The sequence below is a fragment of the Trachypithecus francoisi genome, unplaced genomic scaffold (assembly GCF_009764315.1).
Source record: "Trachypithecus francoisi isolate TF-2019V2 unplaced genomic scaffold, Tfra_2.0 Lachesis_group2, whole genome shotgun sequence".
Taxonomy (NCBI): domain Eukaryota; kingdom Metazoa; phylum Chordata; class Mammalia; order Primates; family Cercopithecidae; genus Trachypithecus; species Trachypithecus francoisi.
The window spans coordinates 137,264,853-137,283,595 of NW_022681465.1; the positions used below are offsets into that span (position 1 = coordinate 137,264,853).

The 18,743-nt window shown below is 41.3% G+C and overlaps 1 protein-coding gene across 1 annotated transcript in view; it reads right to left on the bottom strand.

The window, feature by feature from the left end:
• SH3TC2 (SH3 domain and tetratricopeptide repeats 2) overlaps positions 1-18,743 on the bottom strand; it is a 62,723-nt gene that overhangs the window by 35,858 nt on the left and 8,122 nt on the right. The window contains exons 2-8 of the mRNA XM_033180502.1: positions 15,846-15,944; positions 11,544-11,671; positions 8,126-8,231; positions 6,283-6,426; positions 5,000-5,201; positions 4,191-4,264; positions 1,855-2,050 (exon numbers count right to left, since the gene is read on the bottom strand). Coding sequence (XP_033036393.1) covers positions 1,855-2,050; positions 4,191-4,264; positions 5,000-5,201; positions 6,283-6,426; positions 8,126-8,231; positions 11,544-11,671; positions 15,846-15,944 — 949 coding nt within the window. The remainder of the gene's footprint in view (positions 1-1,854; positions 2,051-4,190; positions 4,265-4,999; positions 5,202-6,282; positions 6,427-8,125; positions 8,232-11,543; positions 11,672-15,845; positions 15,945-18,743) is intronic.

Sequence of the window (18,743 nt, forward strand, 5' to 3'; positions counted from 1 at the left end):
TTCTTTCTCCCTTTCACTGGGACTTCTCACCAGAATGTATTGGATTTAATGTCAGGATTTAAAATCACCAGGACATTTAACCAGAGTTCACTGGATATAATGTCAGGATTCTAAGGTTCCAGAGGGAAGGCCTTGGGTTCAGCCCATTCACCTCTGGGGTCCTCAGTTCCCCCTGTGGTAACATGAAGGGGTGGCTCAGAGCAATGTTCTCACCTTGGCTGCCCACCAGCCCCACCTGGGGAGCTTTTATCAATATCATTGCCCAGCCCCATCCAGACTAGTTACATGACAGCCTCTGGAGGAAGAACACAGGTATCCATATGCGTACAGCTCCTGGAATCTTTGACTTCCTGTCCACTGGTCCTCAGCAGTGGCCTCTCCTCTCCATTCTCACCATTTTCTAAGTGCCACCCTGGGCTTCTCGCTGGTCTCCTGCCTCCCGATTCCCCCTGATGATGCACGCCTACCCCAAAGCCAGGTTTCATTTCCTAGAGAAAAGGTCCAGTCACACAATATGTCACTCTTGCTCAGAGACATGCAGTGGCTCCCCATTCTCCACCAGGTTAAGGACAGGGCCCTGACACAGGCATTCCCAGATTTCCAGAGCATGGACCCACCTTTGCTGCCCTAGTGCCCTTCTGGTAACTTCCTCCCAACTACATGAGTCGTTCTTCAAGCATTGACTCACTTTTCTGCCTATGACCTCTTTTCCCATCAACATCTGTTGAAATATTTTACATTGTGCAAATCTTAATTCACGTCACCTTCTTCATGAAGTTCTCTTGATATCCTTTTCTTCCTTACAAGTCCCCATAGTTCTCCATCCGTCTCCAGGAGCTCAGTGAGTGGTCTTCCTTGTTTATAGTTATTTGAACTCCCACATGGAGAAAATAACCTTCTGTTTACATGGAGAAAATAACCTCCTGTCTCCTCTTTCTTCTACATGGAGAAAAGAACCCTCTGTCTCCTCTTCTCCCCATGAAGGGCAGGGCTTACAGGGAGCTTGTGCCCCTTGGTCTGCTCTCTTCATTGGCTATTTCCCACAAGAGAAAGAATTTCAGTCTCTGTTCAGATCCTTAGACATTTCTTGGACCACATTACCACATTTTCCCAGTGTGGGGAGTTATGTTGTGTCAATGTTAGGAGCCAACTCTCCCTTTCCCCATGTACTTCCTGCTCCCAGGCTTTCGACGGTTTCCTATCCCCACGTAGGCAGCCCACTCCAAAAAGATGGGGTGATACCCCATATCTCTGTCCTTCCATGACAGGGTGGGTGGAGCAGGCTGGCCACCTTCTCCTGATTGGCCAGGCAAATGTGTCTGCTCCTCAGAACCAGCCTTTCCGGGTTCAAGGCAGAAAAGAGTAAGAGAAGCACGCTGCCCTCCTAGCCAACGCTGAAGTCACACATTGGCATTCAGCTTGAAAGCTGAAGGAGTGAAGATCTGTATGAGACCTACCTTCCAGCCTTACATGGGATCAGCACACTGCCAATCTATTACTCCCCGTGTGTGCCCTTCCTCTGAAGGGGCCCTGTGGTTAGACAGGGTGGGTAGCAGGATTCAAGTACCAAAACCACACCCTCAATGCTTAACAGCATGCCCTTTGTCTTGGAGTTTTGCTTCCCTCCTTGCACAGAGGAAGTCCTCAGTGACCACCTATTAAAATAAACTGAACTGATGCATTCTCTCCTTTTTTTTTAATCAGTCTCTGTGTCAACCTTGGTGTCAGAATGTGCTTTTCTGGCTCCATGTTACTAGGGCACCCTCGAAGCTCAACTGCAAATCTGCTCAAAGAGAGGAGGGAACCCTGGGAAAGGCAGCCCAGCTCCAGGACATGCTCATTGTCAATACTCACATTGGGGAATAAGAATCAGGATCTATGTTCCTGGTGGGGACAAAGCCCACTTGTCCTGAACTCGTCGACTTTCCAATGAACCACTGAAGCCCAGGTATGACAAAGCCAATGATCTCAATGCTTTCTCCCTGGTAGAAACTCAGTTCATCCTTTTCTTCTGGCTTGTAACTCTTCATGGCCTTACAGCGTCCTCTGCCTGTGGAAAATAACACGGACCAGCTACAGAAGATGTGAACACATGAGCCTCCCATCACCTTCCAATGCAATAGAAAATGAGGGGTTCTCAGACTTTAGAATGTCAAGGACCAGTAACATTTCACTCCCCTCCCCACCCCAAAATTGGCAGGAATGACTCAGCACAATTGGCTTTTCATTTTGCCAATCTAGGACATATTTTTAAAAGAACTACAATCCACTTTCACCAAAGAAAAGATGTCTTAACAAACATAAAAAAAGATATTCTCAGATAATGGATATGCCTTAAAAACGAATAAACGTAGCTTATGGGAAACTGGAAAGTTCACTGTATTGTCCTGGTTTGTCTGATTTTGCAACTGTCATGTAAACGCTTTGTCATGGTTAGCACAAATCCACAGACCAGTGTGTGAGAACCACTCGACCAGAGAAGCTTTCCATGTCCTTCCAGCTCCTTTGGCCTCTGTGACTCTCAGTCTCCCTAACCGTAAAATGGGGATAATAAGAATGCCTGCTGCTTATAAATATTAAAAAGAATCAAAGAGATACAGTGCACAATACCTGGTACTTGGTCAACCCTCAGTGAACATTAGCCTCATTACCACTGGTGGAATAGAAAGCTGCTAATGACTTAGAAGGATCTAAAAGACTCCCTTTCTGACTATGGTAATTACTCAAACTGATAAATTGCCTAACTAGGAGCTAGCAATGACCTTTTGATAAATGTTTTTCTGTCCAGTTTACAAAGTACAATTTGCATTCACTTTCTCAGGTCTTCCCAAGAGCCTCAAAGGGCAAGGAAACGATCAGAATCCCCTTTTCCCAGATTACAGAGGGAGAGAGAGGGTACGTGATTTGTCTAAGGATTGTATGCGTGGCAAAACTGGGTCTAGAACTTAAGTCTTCCGACTGCTGGTTAGCCTGTCTATTAATCCTGCCCTGGTGGAGATAATGGCTTTTATGTGTCTTAGTTTTGATATTTGCTTTAGCTTCTCTGCTAAAGCTACTAGCCTATTTTTTCTGACATTTTTGGTCAAGTTTCTAGATTGTGTTTTCAAGATCAGAAATTCCCACTGTTCTGTGGGTTGATGGGATGTACCACATGTTAAATATCTACATTGTATAAGAAACTGTATAGAGTGATTTATGGATGTCATTTTGTTTGGTTCTCATAACAACATTGAAGTCGGTTTTATTGTATCATTTTGCTAATGAGGAAGTTGCAACATAGGGCAGGTGGATTGGCCAAGACCACCTTGGTTTTAAGTTGGGGAGCCAGAATTTGAACTCAGAACTGACTTCAAAGCCTTGCATTCTAACTACAAGTCTGAACTGCTTTAGAAAGCCAAAAATCTGGTTCATAATCAATAACTGATTAGATCTGATGTCTTGGTTCCATAATCCTTCTATTTCTTTTTTTGTGTTATTTGGGTTTAGCACTTATAAAATTGTACTTTGTGGTAGGAGTATGTGGGAGGGGGGTGAAGGGGTGTTCTATGGATGAAGATAAGCAGAAGGTAGTTCTAGATGTCTAAAAAGTATTGGACTTCATTATCCAGTAGATACATATCTACACTACTTACAGATACGTGTGTGTATACACACATACAGAGATTATTTAAATTGTGTGTGTGTGTGTGTGTATAATTCATTTATTCAACAAATTTTTACTGAGTACACTTATGTGCCAGGCATTTCTACGCTTCCTAAATTCAAAGTTAGTTTTACAAAACTCCAAGGGAAATTAGAGAATGTTTTGACCAGAGATTGAAACAGGCAGCCCACAGGCTGCATTTGGCTCATAAAACATTTAATTTGGCCCACAACAGGCTCTTTTTTCACTCATGTATCTTAAAATCCCTAATTGTTGCAGCCATTCCCTAACACCTTCCATTCAGGCCCCCAGCATCTGTGTGTCCTGCCCACACCTGCAGGCATTTGTAGCTGCCCCCTGGATTGAGACCTCTCATTTCACAGGCAGGGAAAACCATGTGCACAGACAGAAACTGGCTTCCCTAAATCCAGTTCCTAGCAGAGACAAGACAGAAATTCACATCAACTGACTCCAAACCTGCAGATAAAATTGAGAGACAGCACAACATTATCTCCCTAACAATACTGTGTTTTTGACTCAGCCATACCCATCTGATAGGAGCCTGTCCAATCCCTCTTCCTGGAAAGGCCACAGCTTCCTGGATAATTCTTTAGGAACCACCTGCCAATGAAAATATGGGGTTTGCAACTACGGATTTCAAAACATTGCAACAAGGAACAGAACAGTCCATCAGAATAACGATGATGATGAGTATTGTTTTTTCTCTTATTTAAATGATAGCAAACGTTTATTGAGAACTTACTTTTTACCAGGACATGTGAAAAGGTGAGAAGTTAGCAAACCTGGGATATTTTGTGACTCCGAAAGTAGTTTGTCAGTTAAATAACTAACAAACAATCCCTTCACACTTGAACTGTCAGATTTCTGCCAGAGCCACATACAGGTCCATGGTGTGAGGTAATGTTTACTGTCAATCTGTATATTTAAGTTTATCATATCCTCCAGCAGGAATTCTTAAACTTTAGCGTGAAAAACATCTCCTGGGAAGTTTATTTAAAATGCAGATTCCTAAACTCAACCCCAAGAGAGTCTAAGGAGGCCCAGACAAGTGGTCCCCAGTCCATACATAGAGAAACACTACATTGGCAGTCACGTGGTATATTTGCTCCTAAGTACAATGCCCATCTGAAATTTAGAGTTGTCTCCAATTTCATCAGATTGTACAAACCTTGATTGTTAAAAAAGAAAAGAAAAAGACAGAAAGATAAAGAGCCACCCAGAATCTGTACTCTCCTTCACACTGTGGATGCCCATATCTGAAAGCATGCCTACTCTGTTCTGTGCAGACCTCAGTCTGCTCTGGGACTTGCTCCCAGGAGGCAGATGGCTACTCACTGGTGGAAAGGGAGAAGCAGAGGCTCCAAGGCTGACACCAGTACCAGGCCCCGCTGACCTGTCACCAAGGACACGCCTTCCAACTCGGACCCTGCTTCTGCCATCTTCACTGAGATTAACTCATTCTTGCAAAGTGTCAAGCACTCCCCTTCCTTCTCAGCTGGTGGAGTCACAGAGCACAGGGCTCTGCAGAAGAAGTGGCCTGTGGATAATGAGAAAAGCAATGGTTTTCCAAGGAGTAGCAGGAAGTGAAAAGGGATTATCACACAAAGTAATGTTTCTATCCAGAGCTGGAGTACTTTTCTTCCTGGAAGTAAAGTAGACATTTCATGGGGGAGACAGTAAAAGAGGCCTTATGATCCCAGGAAAGCTGATACCAGGAAGAAAAAAGCCATTGAGAGGGAATTCAGTTAAAACAGACACCGACATTTCTAATAATCTATGAGAAAAAGGCTTAATTGGGACTTTATCTTGAAAAAGAGATGAAAACCTGTGAAAATATGTTTATATTTAACAGAATTTCATTTATTGTTGCAACCTCATGATTAAAATTAGAACCAAAAAGGAATTGATTAAATTAGTTTAGGTGAATATAATTACTCCAGTAAGTTTTATAATAGTATGATATTACATTTTTTCCTTCATGCAATATTTGTGTAATGCAATCATAAGAAGAATCCTTTTTGCAAAAACATCATATGCAAATCTGGCTCTTTCCATGTGTCTGTGATGTCATCAGGCTTATCCACCTCATAGTTGTTAACTGGTAGATGATAACCTTGATGGGACTCTCACCTATAAACAGATCAAGAGGTGCTCCAAGAGGTTCCTCAACATCACCTTCCTCAATCTCATAAAAAACTTCAAGTTTTGCAACATTTGCAACTTTATTTTACAATCAAATTTTATCACATGTTTGGAAAAGTGTTTCTCGATTTTGGATAGACATTAGATTTATGCGGAAAACTTTCCAAAATATACCAATGCCTGGGCCCTGACCTTTAGAGATTTAATGGGCCTAAGTGGAGCCCTGACATGGGTATCTTAGTAAAACTCTCCAAGCAGCTCTAATATCAATCAGTGAGACCAACCAGCACAGCTGTTCATGTAATGTCAGTGTTTAACTGAGAGGAATGTTCGAAGTACTATTATAACAAGTGGGTTCATTTGTGAATATTCCACGTTTCAATGATTTTTCCCTCCCTTTGTATCCTGCTTATTTCAGGGCCACTGGTAGCAAATATCTGAATAAGATCCCATCCCTACCCTTATGCTGCACTCACCTTCCTGTATCAGGAGTCCCAGGAATATTGTTTCCAGGTGTTTATCATCTACAGACACTTGGATCTCCGTATCCTCCACCAATATGCAGTTGAGCCAGTACTTGTGGTCAAAGAGGAGATGTTCCAGACACACGGATACGTAGCCTAAGAAGTCAAGCCAACAGGATTTCTGAACAAAATGATTTCTGACATAGCTGAGCACAGAAGAGAGTGAGAAAATTCCCTCCTGAGCTTGATTCCCAGACCACAAGCCCCAACCTGCCATTTAACCGGAATTAAAACAGCATAAGAGGGAAAACTAGACATTTTCTAGAATGAGTTGAGTCTTCTCAACATCTATTGGGAAATACAAGTCATTTCTAAATGTTATTTGCCATTTCGACATATTGTGGGTTTCCATAAATGCATAATGAGATGACCAAAACCAACTGCCTTTTTCTAATATATCCATGGAGGTCTCCAAGTTTACAGTGTTGACTATGGGGCTTCCTAGTGCCCCTTTAAAGTTCTCCAGACCTGAGGTTCAAACTACTGTGCCCCTGATGATGCAGTGGCTGAGGAGGTGCTACATGGTTCCCCCTCAGTGAATTTCAGGAGTCCGGATTTGCTTCCACCCACCAGCTCTGACCCTGCCCCTCCTCCAATGCCCAGAAGATCTCTCTGGTAAACACAGACTAAAAACTATGTATATTAGAAAACTCTAGTAATTATACATAGTATTTTAAACATGGCCATAAACATGACTACTCATGTTGCTTCTCTTGAGGCTTCTTCTTTTTCCTAAGATGCAAAAGCCTGTCTGTTTCCATCCTGATTGTCCATTGTGCTGATCTAGGCCTTATGTATCTTCTATAATTGCACTTTTGAACTTTAATGTGCACACAAATCACGTGGGGATCTTATTAAACTACAGATGCTTAGTGAAGGTCTGAGATAGGGTTGAGCTTCTCCTTTTTTTTTTTTTTTTTTTTAACAGATCCCATGTGCTGCCAATGCAGCCGGTCTATGGAGCACAGTTTGAATAGTGAGGATGTCTGATTGTCAGGAAAGAGTTGTGTAGTGTGGAGAGCACATCTCCAGACCATAAGAGGAGAAGTTATACCCTATGTCTTCCAGTCATGAGTTGTCTTGACCCTCCATCCCTGCACAAAATCTGTCCCTGTGTATGTCGGCATGGAGCCCAGCATTTTCTGAGAGATATAAAACATCCATCAAATTAGGCAGCCTCTTGTTTTGTTTGGCTTCTCTTTAACTTCCCCATTATAAGTTGTTCTCTCTGGAGAAGGCAGGTGAACCATTTCCCACCACAGTGGAACTGATGCTGAATCCCAATGTCCTTCCTTATCCTCTAGAAAACCCTGCAGCCTTAGGATGCTATAAGCAGATAATTTCCCTATTTCTTTCTTTAACTCTTTTCCAAATACATGCGATAACACATCTGGAAATTTGCTACTTACTATGTTGAGCAGCTACTTTGATCTTACTCAAGATTAATTCCCTATATTTTAAAACACACACACTAGCACCAGGTTCACATCTATTTCAGTACTTTGAACTTAGTAGATGACCAATAACTGTTTTCCAGTTGACTGGTTAACTAATAAAAAAGGATCTCCCTGGACACAAGAAAAGCAAACTTCTTCATATGGCATTTTAGAATAATAGTTAATATTTGCTTTAGATTTAGTTTGAGGCATTTTGTGATATTTCAAAAGTTAATCATCTTTTTTAAGTCTCTATTTCTCTTAATTACCAGAGCCACACCAATTCCTTAATGTCAAGCCCTACAAGTTGGCTAAACTGTGGGGGAGGTCATCCTCTACCTGTTGGCTTTGAATCATACCTAAATTAAGGTAGGTGGAGAACTTCCAGATTTCCTCCATGGTCTTGAAGGTGATGAGAAACTGGGACCTCTGAGACTGGATACTGACCAACCTTGCTGAGAGATCCTATGTAAAGAAAACAGTGAGTCAGCCTGGGATGACAGAAGTGTCCCATTAGCAAGCTCGTATATAGACCAAATACTCTGTATGAACTTCTTGATTATGGCATTGATTTTTACATCACCAAAAAATGGAAACAACTTAAATATTCATCAATAAGAGATTGGCTAAAATGGAGTAAAATTTATCCATAAAGTGAAATATTGTATTATGAAGCCACAGAAAAGAAGAAAGAAGCTCTTTGTGTACTGATATAGGCTCCAGATATAATACTGCTATACAGCAGCAGCAGCAAAAAGAAGCCAGGGAATAGAACTATGTGCAGAGAATGCTACTTTTTGTGTTAAAAAAAAAAAGTGTATGTAGGAGGATAAAGGACGATGATTCATAGAAGGCATCTTGAAAGCACGTTTGATTGTGAGTCTATGACTAATGATTATTTTTATTAATATAAAGCTGAAAACAGAAAAACCAAAACACACAAAAATAATCATCCCAGTCCTCACCCCTAAAGATCATCAATGTTAGCACCTTCATGTAATAACTTTGAATCTTTTTTCCCCACACAAGTTTCCATACAACTATTTCACATACATAGAATCACATTGCATAAATTATTTTGCAATCTTCTTTTGCTGCTAAGCAATATTTTGCAGAGCATCTTCCATGTCATCACATAGTTTACACCATTCTTAATGGTTACATATGCCATTGTTGCATTAAGATAATGCATTATTATCATTTCCTTATGGTTTCACGTTTGGATTGTTTCACATTCTTTAAAATCCCAAATGGTACTGTGATAAACATCTTTATAGCTAAATCTTTGTGCACATTCTTAATTGTTTTAACACAAGTAATTCTAAGAAGTGCAATTGGAAATGCAAGGATATGCACATTTTCAATCCTAAAATGCAGTCACCCAACTGTCCCCCAGGAAGGCATTCCAACTTACATGCTCATAAGGAGAGCGAGAGAACTATAAGTCTCTTGGGTTTGTTTTTGTTTGTTTGTTTGTTTCTTTGTTTGTTTGCTTGTTTGTTTCTTAGAATCTCGCTCTGTTGCCAGGCTGAAGTGAAGTGCAGTGGCGCAATCTTGGCTCACTGCAACCTCTGCCCCCCGGGTTCAAGCGATTCCCCTGCCTCAGCCTCTGGGACTACAGGCACCCGCCACCACACCCGGCTAATTTTTTGTATTTTAGTAGAGACAAGGTTTCACCATGTTGGCCAGGATGGTCTCAATCTCCTAACCTCATGAGCCACCCACCTTGTCCTCTCATAGTGTTGGGATTACAGGGTGAGCCACCGCGCTCAGCATGGGTTTTTTTTAAATACCTAAAAAAAAAAAGCAGGTCTGAATCACTGCCCAGACTTAGTTTTCCCTTCCATCTCTTGTTTGTTCAAGCCTCTGGAGTTGACTATAACAAGTAATGGTCAGAACATCCCTCCACCAGGCCAGGTGCTGTCATCAGTGCCAACTCCAGGAGCCCTATCATGAGGGAAACTTAGAGGCAGAAGAAGATAGAAGAATCCAGAAGAAAAGCCCCAGTTCAGTAAAATCAGAACTCTGGGGTTCCTTCTGCCATATCAAACTCCAGGAGGCCCCAGATCCATCATTAGGGAAGGGGTCCTAGGTAAAAATCAACTTATAGAGAATTTACTACATCCCTGGCACTTCACCTAGAGCTTTATGAGCAATATGTCATTTAACGCCCACAAAAGTCCTATGAAGAGAACGCAGTGACAGTCTTTAGTCCATTCCAAAATGTGCTTTGATCACATTTAACCACTTCTGAACTAAAAGATAAGGAAATGTGTCATCAACCATAATTAGAAGCCTTTGTTTTCTTTCTTGGAGGTACATAAAATAACAGTGCATTTTATAATCAGTGGCATCTTAGATCTAATGAAAAATGGCATTATCCCTGTTGTATATTCAAGGGGGCCAAGGCACAGAGAGGTTAAGTAAATTGTCCAAGGTCACCTTCAGGGAGCACGGTGCGGAGAGCCTTGATTAGATTTCAGATCTAGCGGACTCCAGACCTCAACTTTAGCCCACAAGTTTGTCTGACTCAAGCTTCAGCCCAGCAGACCAGCTCTCTCAATCAACCCTGCTCCTGCCATACCAAATGAGACTCAAAATAAAGGAAAATCTACAGTACCAATAGCAGCCAATGTCTCCCAGTTCCTGAAATCCAGGTATTTAAAAAAAAAAATGAAATTCAAAAAAACGTAACTACTATTTATGGAACACATATCACCAAACACAATGCCAGGCTCTCCACTGATACCATCTCATGTTTTGCCCCTCAAAAACCAAACACTATCTTTTTCTATTGCGTGACATTTAGACCACTTTTCTCTTTCAGTATTTTGTCTTCTACGACATTCCCAATGACCTGACTTTGATGTAAACTTCACGTGGGTGTTTGTTCCACTCAGTTCCTCCTAACAGATTCCTGCAGAAACTGTAAAAAGTAACTAGAACATATTAGTTTATTATGTAAAGTAATATTATCCTTTCCCTACCTCTAGTCGAAACAATTTTTTTCCATTTCTGACTTTAGTTCTCCTCCTTAGTACATCCTAAACTGTAAATAATTTGATCATACCCTTCTTTCTTGGTTTTAACAAATGAAGATATTACCTACCTACTAGGAAAGATGAGAAATTGGTTTATTTACTTTATTGTTTTTTCTCCTCTCACCCAAGTATTTATAAGGTGTTGCTTTTTAACTGGCAATCTTGGTACTTTAAAAATATATACTTAGTGGTTACCAGGAGCTGAGACATGGGGATAGTAGGAGTTATTGTTTAATAGATGTGGAGTTTCAGTTTGAGATGATGAAAAAGTTCTGGAGGTGGATAGGTTGTGAACGTACTTAGTGCCCTAGTGAATTATATACTTGAAAAATGATTAAAATGGAAAATTTTATGTTATGTATATTGTATCACAGTAAAAAAAAGAATTTGAAATTACCACATTAGAAAAAAAAAGTATGCTTAATGAGGTAGGTATTATAACAATTACCATTCTATATAGGTTAAGTAACTTGTCAAAGATCACACAACTAACAGAAGATTTGAAACCAAATTTTCTCTGACTCACCAACTCCAAGTTACCCCATTCAGAGCTCCTGCCCATTCCTCTCCACTCCCGTGCGGAGAATGTGCATGGAATCTTTCATTCATTCAGTCTACCTATTAGATGTTTTTTCCGAGGGCCTACTTTGTTCCAGATGCTGTCTTAGGTGCTGGGGATCCTGTAGCAGACTGACACAGTCAGTATTCAGCATTCACCTGTTTCCTTCATGCTCACCTTAAACAGCATGCGCACCTCCTGGTCCTCATTCTCCAGCGCCCAGAGCCGCCTCCGAGCAGCTTCCTGCAGAGGTCCATTTACACACCTCCTGGAGCGGCTCTTTACACAGAAGGAGAGTGTCAGGTCTTAAAGAGAACAGAGAGAGAAGGATCAGGCTGGAAATAGAATAAAAAGGAAGAAAGAGTTAGATAAATCCACAGTGTTTCCCCTACATGTATACCTGAACCCTCAACTGGTGTCCTCATTAGTTACAGATTAGAGTGGTCTTAACACTCCTCGGAGCACCCCTTTAAATGGTCCTCCCTAGAGGAAAAACACATACTGAACCCAGGAGGGCTCTGGAATCGCAGGAGTTGATACACTCACGTTGGTTATTTCTGCTTTGTACAGGGTTTATTCCTACACTGCCTGGCACTGATGTAATGGTGCTGACACAGGACCAGCTAGGACACACATCACTCCCTGTGAATAACTTGTGAAAGTTTAGAATCAATAGGACTTTATCCATATTTAAGGAAATGTACTTATATGTCAAATTATCTTATGTAATAGACATATACTTTGTGCATTACACATAAATACATACACATAAACATAAACACATTACACATAAACGCATTTTCTCTAACTTGTTTTTTCTGATACCGCAATTATTAATGTTTGTCAGGGTAATTAGTTAATGTATTAAAGTCTACCTTTAATTTCTCCAAAATGCAAATTCATTTAACAGATACTCATTGAGAGCTTTCTATGAGCCAGAAGCTGTTTTACGGGCTCCTCAGCAGAGAACAAAACAGGCAGTCCCTGTTCTGATGGAGCTTGTATTCTTCTTGGTAAGTGAGTAATTACGCAAGAAATTCCACAAAAACAATAGTTTCAGATGGAGAAGAGTGCTACGAAAAAAAATTAATGGGGTCAAGAGACAGAGAGATGGAGTGCTTGAAGTCCTTTGGATAGTGTTGTCGAGAAAAGCCACACTGAGAAGGTTCATCGTATAATTGCACTTTGCAATGTGTCTTCTTTAGACAGTAAGTAGCAATCCTGTTAATAATTATTCAACGCAATACACCGAGAAGGCATTGGAATAGATCATCACAGAGGTCTCACGTCCAGCCTCAACTTGCCAGGACCGTTTCAAATTCTTGAGTACATTAGAGATGACCCCTATCATGCTGGCCCGAGTCCACAAGGCAGCCGTGGACTTCTACCTTTAAAAGGCCTGTCTTTAACCTAGAAGTCGTGAAAATGCTGTGGCTGCAAATGAGCTCTTCTACGACATTCCCAATGACCTGACTTTGATGTAAACTTCACGTGGGTGTTTGTTCCACTCAGTTCCTCCTAGGCTTGTCCTCCAATCTCATGCAACCCCTTTTTCTTCAGCACCCCCCATCCATCCAGGCCTCCATCTGGTAGCCTCATGGCATGCTGAACTTTAAGAGGAGGTACAGCGCAAAGATGAAGCCCAGGGAGGGGTCACGCAGGCTCCAGCTCAAGACTTGGCTCTGCCCCTCAATAACTGTGCCACCTTGAACAATTAATTGCCTCTCTATGCATGGCTTTTCCCTTTAGCAAAATGGCTTTTATGGTACGTATCCCACAGGGGTTTTAAGATGTTTACTAGACTGGGCGCAGTGACTCATGCCTGTAGTCCCAGCAGTTTGGGAGGTCAAGAGAGGAGGAGAGCTTAAGCTCTGGAATTCAAGACCAGCCTGGGCAACATGGCAAAACCCTATCTTCTGACAAAAAAGAAAAAAAAAAATTAGCCAGACATGGTGGCCTGGGCATGGTGGTGCATGCCTGTAGCCCAGTTACTCAGATGCTGAGATAGGAGGATGGCTTGAGCACAGGAGGCTGAGGTCACAGTGAGTCAACATCACACCACTGCACTCCAGCCTGGGCAACGGAACAAGACCCTGCCTCAAGAGAAAAAAAAAATTCTTCCTAAGTAACATTGTGCATATAAATCTTTTTACTCAGTGCCTGGTACATATTAAATATTCAATAAACACATTAAGCATTAGCTGTTGCCCTCCTCACCTCCCCATCACCAGCAAGTACTTCTCATGGCTGGCTGCCCTTAGATGATCATGACTATTAACCTTGGCAATAACTGATTCTATGATTCCTTTCTACTAAACCCATCTCATCCATCCTTCCAACATCTGATCCAAAATACCCATTCAAATCTCTTAGAGTAGCCCCTGCTGACTGACAGTCAGGGCCTTTGGTGTGAATCTCCTTGCCATGCACATGAATCCATGTATATGGAACTCAAAAGACCTGGACTTAAATAAGCAGACGGCTCTTGAGATCTCAACCGTGAGAAATGATACTTAGGGCAGAGCGTCTGGGCCCACAGTGGGATCCTACAGTGCCCTCTGCATCACTAGAGCAGGGAGAAAGTCAAGCTCAATATTGTTTTCATGAAGTGGATGGTGCCACAGATTAATACTTCTCAAAGTCAGTTCTGTAATTGTGATAATATGTCTGACTGATTCTGTCTGCAACTGCACTGCATTAAGGAGAGGTTGGCAGCTACAGCCATTCTCCCCTTCTTACTCCGTGACCTTCCTGGAAACAGCTTCAGGGTGGAAAATGCTGAAAGATGAACAAGTTCAGCCCGAGGTCAGTTCAGTTTCACCTACAGATACCCTTTGTTCACTGGCCTTCATGCATTGATAAGGCAAAATGCTGACTCTACAGAGTTCGTGAAACAACAGATGGTAATTCAGGTTTTTTCGGGGGTGGTCCAAGCTGACAGACAGATAAGTAGGTTGACACAATATCAAGAAACAAAGGGCAAAGTTTTTCTCATTGTCAACCAAGAAGTTTGACAGAATTTGAAATCGGGCCTATGGCTATACCACCCTGAATACGCCCAATCTTGTCTGAATTTGGGAAAAGAAAGAACCTGGTATGACATGTATATAATATGTATTTACATGGTCTAGATCCTTTAAATATTTATAATCTTTTTCACAAGCCTATATTTTGTGTTAGAGGGGGAGCTACATTTTTGGAGGGTGAAGGAGCGTCGTGGTTTTGAACAAGGCCCTTCCTCATCATGTGTTAACTGTGCCGTGGTGAAGTTATTTCCCTCTCTGACACTCTGTTTCCCATCAGCTAAATGGAGATTTGGGCGCTTCCACCTAGCAATGGGCAAGCAAAAATGAGAAAAACATGTGAGGATCACTTGGCATGCGAATTGCCCTCTAAAATGGTCCCATCTACTGTACAATAGAAATCAAGTCTTCTACAGGTTTGTCCTCAGAGTTTCTGGTACAGAGTTCAGCTGAGACGCACCTTTCTTCCGGTGACACTTTTCTCTTTGCGGGCTTCATCAATGTCTTTTAAAGGGGATTTTGTGAGAGATGTGTATTAAGAATAAGATTTTTTTCACGTTAATTTCAAAACTTTTTCTGCTTCTGAAAGATTCATATAGATGCCCTTCTGCTCAAGCCAATCTCAATTCATATATTCATTTAGTGATTCACTTATTTAACAAATATTCACTCAGAACCTACTACATATAAAGTACTATGTTGGGTATCATACAGAATGTAAAAGTGGCCTCCACATAGTCATTCAGCCATTCATGTATTCATCTATTTATTTATTTTGAGGAAGGGTCTCACTCTGTTACCCAGGCTGAAGTACAATGGTGCAATTACAGCTTACTGCAGCCTCGACCTCCCAGGCTCAGGCAGTCCTCCCATCTCAGCCTTTCAAGTAGCTGGGACTGCAAGCATATGCCACTATGTCTGGCTAATTTTCTGATTTTTTTTTTTTTTTAGAGATGAGGACTCACTCTGTTGTCCAGGCTAGGCCCCAACTCCTGGGCTCAAGGGATCCTTCCATCTCAGCCTACCAAAGTGCTGGGATTATAGGCAAGAGCCACCGCATGCTGCCCATGTATTTATTCATCAAACATTTTCTGAGCAGCAACAATGTATGAACAACTCTTTGAGGTACCATGTTGAATATAAATATTTTTAATTATCCCTATCTCTCAACACCTTCAAATTTTAAGTTATGATATACTTTCTTTAACAAAGCAAATAAGTATGGAGCTCCTAATAAGTGCCAGATTGTGAAGAGCTTTGAGTGACAGCTTGAGAAAGTTAAAATTAATTTTGTAGGCAATGGAGTGCAACAGAAGATTTGTGAGCAAGCAAATAGCATAGTCAAAATCTTTTCATCAAGAGGGAAAGAGGGAGGGGCTCTTTAGATGGGAGAGATAAAGAGATTACTGCAATATTCAGCATGGAAGAATAGGGCTTGTCTTTGGGATTTGGATACCTGGATTCATGTTCTGCGGCAGAAAACATTTTTCCTTGTATTCAGATGAGGCTATACACTCACTCGATATAGTTGGATCCTTGGAAGGAGTTTCTTTACCTGGAGAAGATGAAATAAAAGGTCATCTTAAGAGTGTAAGGAAGTTGGAAGCAAGTTATAAGCAAGGCTGTAGTTTTTGTCAAGTGACAACTTTTTTCCAGGATTAGTGTCATAGAAGAATTCTAATTGTTATCACCATTGCCTTGTAATAATCTAAGCTATTATCAAAGAACTGTCATACATGCCATCTCAATCCGGCATCAGCCTGGGTGTGCCCATGTTATTAGAAAGCAGATCCCTATTCACATATCAAACTAAGTCTCATGGCTTAGAACACTGAAGGTGCTCAATATACATTGAGCCTACACAAGTCATCATAGATCTGACTACAGCAAGGCTTAAGGTTCAATAGGGGCAGATAATGGAAGGGCTGGAGTGGAGACAGACATTGGCATCATTAGGGAGACAATTGGGGTGTGGTTGTAACAACCCTGAAATGTATAATTGTCCCCAACTGTCCTTCTGTCTGACCATTAAATAGGGTCCTGTCAGGACTCTCTTTCTTCCCAACTCTCTGAAAAGTTACTGTCTTCACAGTGGTAGATGTGGAGTGAAAAGAAGAAAGAAGATCAAGACACAGGCTAGGGCTGGGGAGGAGGAAACTTTGATGGCAGAGAGTTGAAAAGAAAGAAGATGGTGCACCTATAAAGCATAAGGAAGCAGATGCAGATGGAAATGTCAAAAACATTGCTGTAGAACATAGGTCTCCTTTATGGCATCCCAAAATACAACAAGGAAACTCAAGTCCTTCACACGTTAATTTTAGTTGATGGATTCTGTCCTTTTTTCCATAAAACTGTTCAAGAACTGTACTATGGAGTCGGAATGTGAGAAGTATTACCTGGTCCTGAAAAGCAGAGTTAGAGAACCTTGGCTCAACCACTATTTGTGAGTCACTCGTTGAATTTGCTTGTAAAATTGTGCATCAGAGCCAAAGAGGCCTACCAAGTTTTGCATACTGGATCTGTGCTTCTAATGATACAGCTCAAGAATGCAACAGGGGTGGAGCAGTCACACTCACTTCTGGTTAATGTTGAACCTAAATTCTCATATTGCTGCTAATAGTCTGTGTCTCCATTCTGTGTCTATGGAGGGGGACTTTGACACCCAAGTTGAGGACCTTCCATTTCTTCACAGTGGGAGCAGTTAGCACGGTTTTGGGTGATGTACATGAAGAATGAAGTGGATTTCAGCTGGAATAGGCAGAAGCAGGGGCCTGTCAGCTCTTCATCCAGTAAATCTTGTTAGCTGTTCAGTGCTGAAAGCTAAGCAGCTTAGCTGGAAACCTGGCGGCAATGAGCTGTAGTCGAACAGGATCATTTTTCAGTTCTGCCCCAAGGAAGCAAAAGCAACTGCAGCAAAAAGGCACTGGCTTGGGAATAATGAGAAATGAGAATGAGCACAAATCAAATCTTCCCATACATGAGTTCAATGACCTTGGGCAAGACACTTCACCTGTCCCCTTTGTGAGTTTTCACTTTCCCCACTTACAAATGAAGAATTGATCTAAATTAGTGCTTTTGAACCCCAGCTGCCTATTTGAATCATCTAGGTTGCCTTTTAAAAATATTGCTTCATCCCAGCTAAAAAAAATTAAAACAATTGGACTCATGAAGAAAAAGAGTAGAATGATGGTTACCAGAGGCAGGGAAGGGTGTGTGTGTTGGGGGGAAAGTAGGGATGTTAGTGGGTACAAAAATGCAGTTAGATAGAATAAATAAGATCTAGTGTTTGATAACACAATAGGGTGACTATAGTTAACAATAATTTATTGTACATTTAAAAATAACTAAAAGAGTATAATTGGATTGTTTGTAACAAAAAGAAAGGATAAATGTTTGAGGCGATGTGATTTACCCTGATGTGATTATTACCCATTGTATACACCTATATCAAAATATCTCATGTATTCCATAAATATATACACCTAATATGTACCCACAAAAATTAAAAAGAATAAAAGAATCAAAATAAAAAATATTGCTTCATCCCTAGAGATTCAGATTTTTGTGGTCCATAGTACAGCCATAGATCTTTCTTTTAATAATAAGCTCTTCAAATGATTCTAATTTGAACCAGTGTTGAGAACCATATGTCTAGATTGGCGCTTCTGAAACTTTATTGTACCTATGAATCACCTATGGATATTGATAAAATGCTGATTCTGCTTCAGTATTTGAAAGCCGAGGTTCTGCATTTCTGATGTTTTCACAGGTGATGCTCCTCCTGCTGCTCCCAGGACCACACTTGGAGTGGCAGCCTGCTTTCCTGGGACAGAGTTTGACCGTAGACTACAGCAAACCCACAAACATCTTCTTTATTTTTTTCTGGCCCACACAGTGAATTTTTAATTTGAACTGCTTGACATCATTTAGAAATTGAAATGTTCCACATAACCCAGATGTTTGGGTTTGTTTTGAAACGTGGAAGATCTGTAGCCCAGGTCCGCTGGGGCTGAGTGGTTGCTGTCGTTCTACAGGACATTTGTTCTCCAGCCACCATGGTCCCCACCCTATTCCGTCACTCATTTACACCAGGCCCTGGCAAGTTTGCGAGTGTATCCCTGCTGTAGAGTTCTCCGAGAAAATACAATAGCCTGACAATGAGGGCTTGTGAGGTGAGCCCACCTTGAAGAAGGGAAGTCAAGGATGGGGACCTGGCTTGGGGAAAGGGTGCATAGCTTTTTAGGGATTTGTGAGGCTTAGAGCAGAAAATTGCAAGGTTTTGCAAAATGTGATATGTGAACTGTCTGTATCAGAATTTTTTAGATAATTGTTTTTAAGAAGATGTCTATGCAAA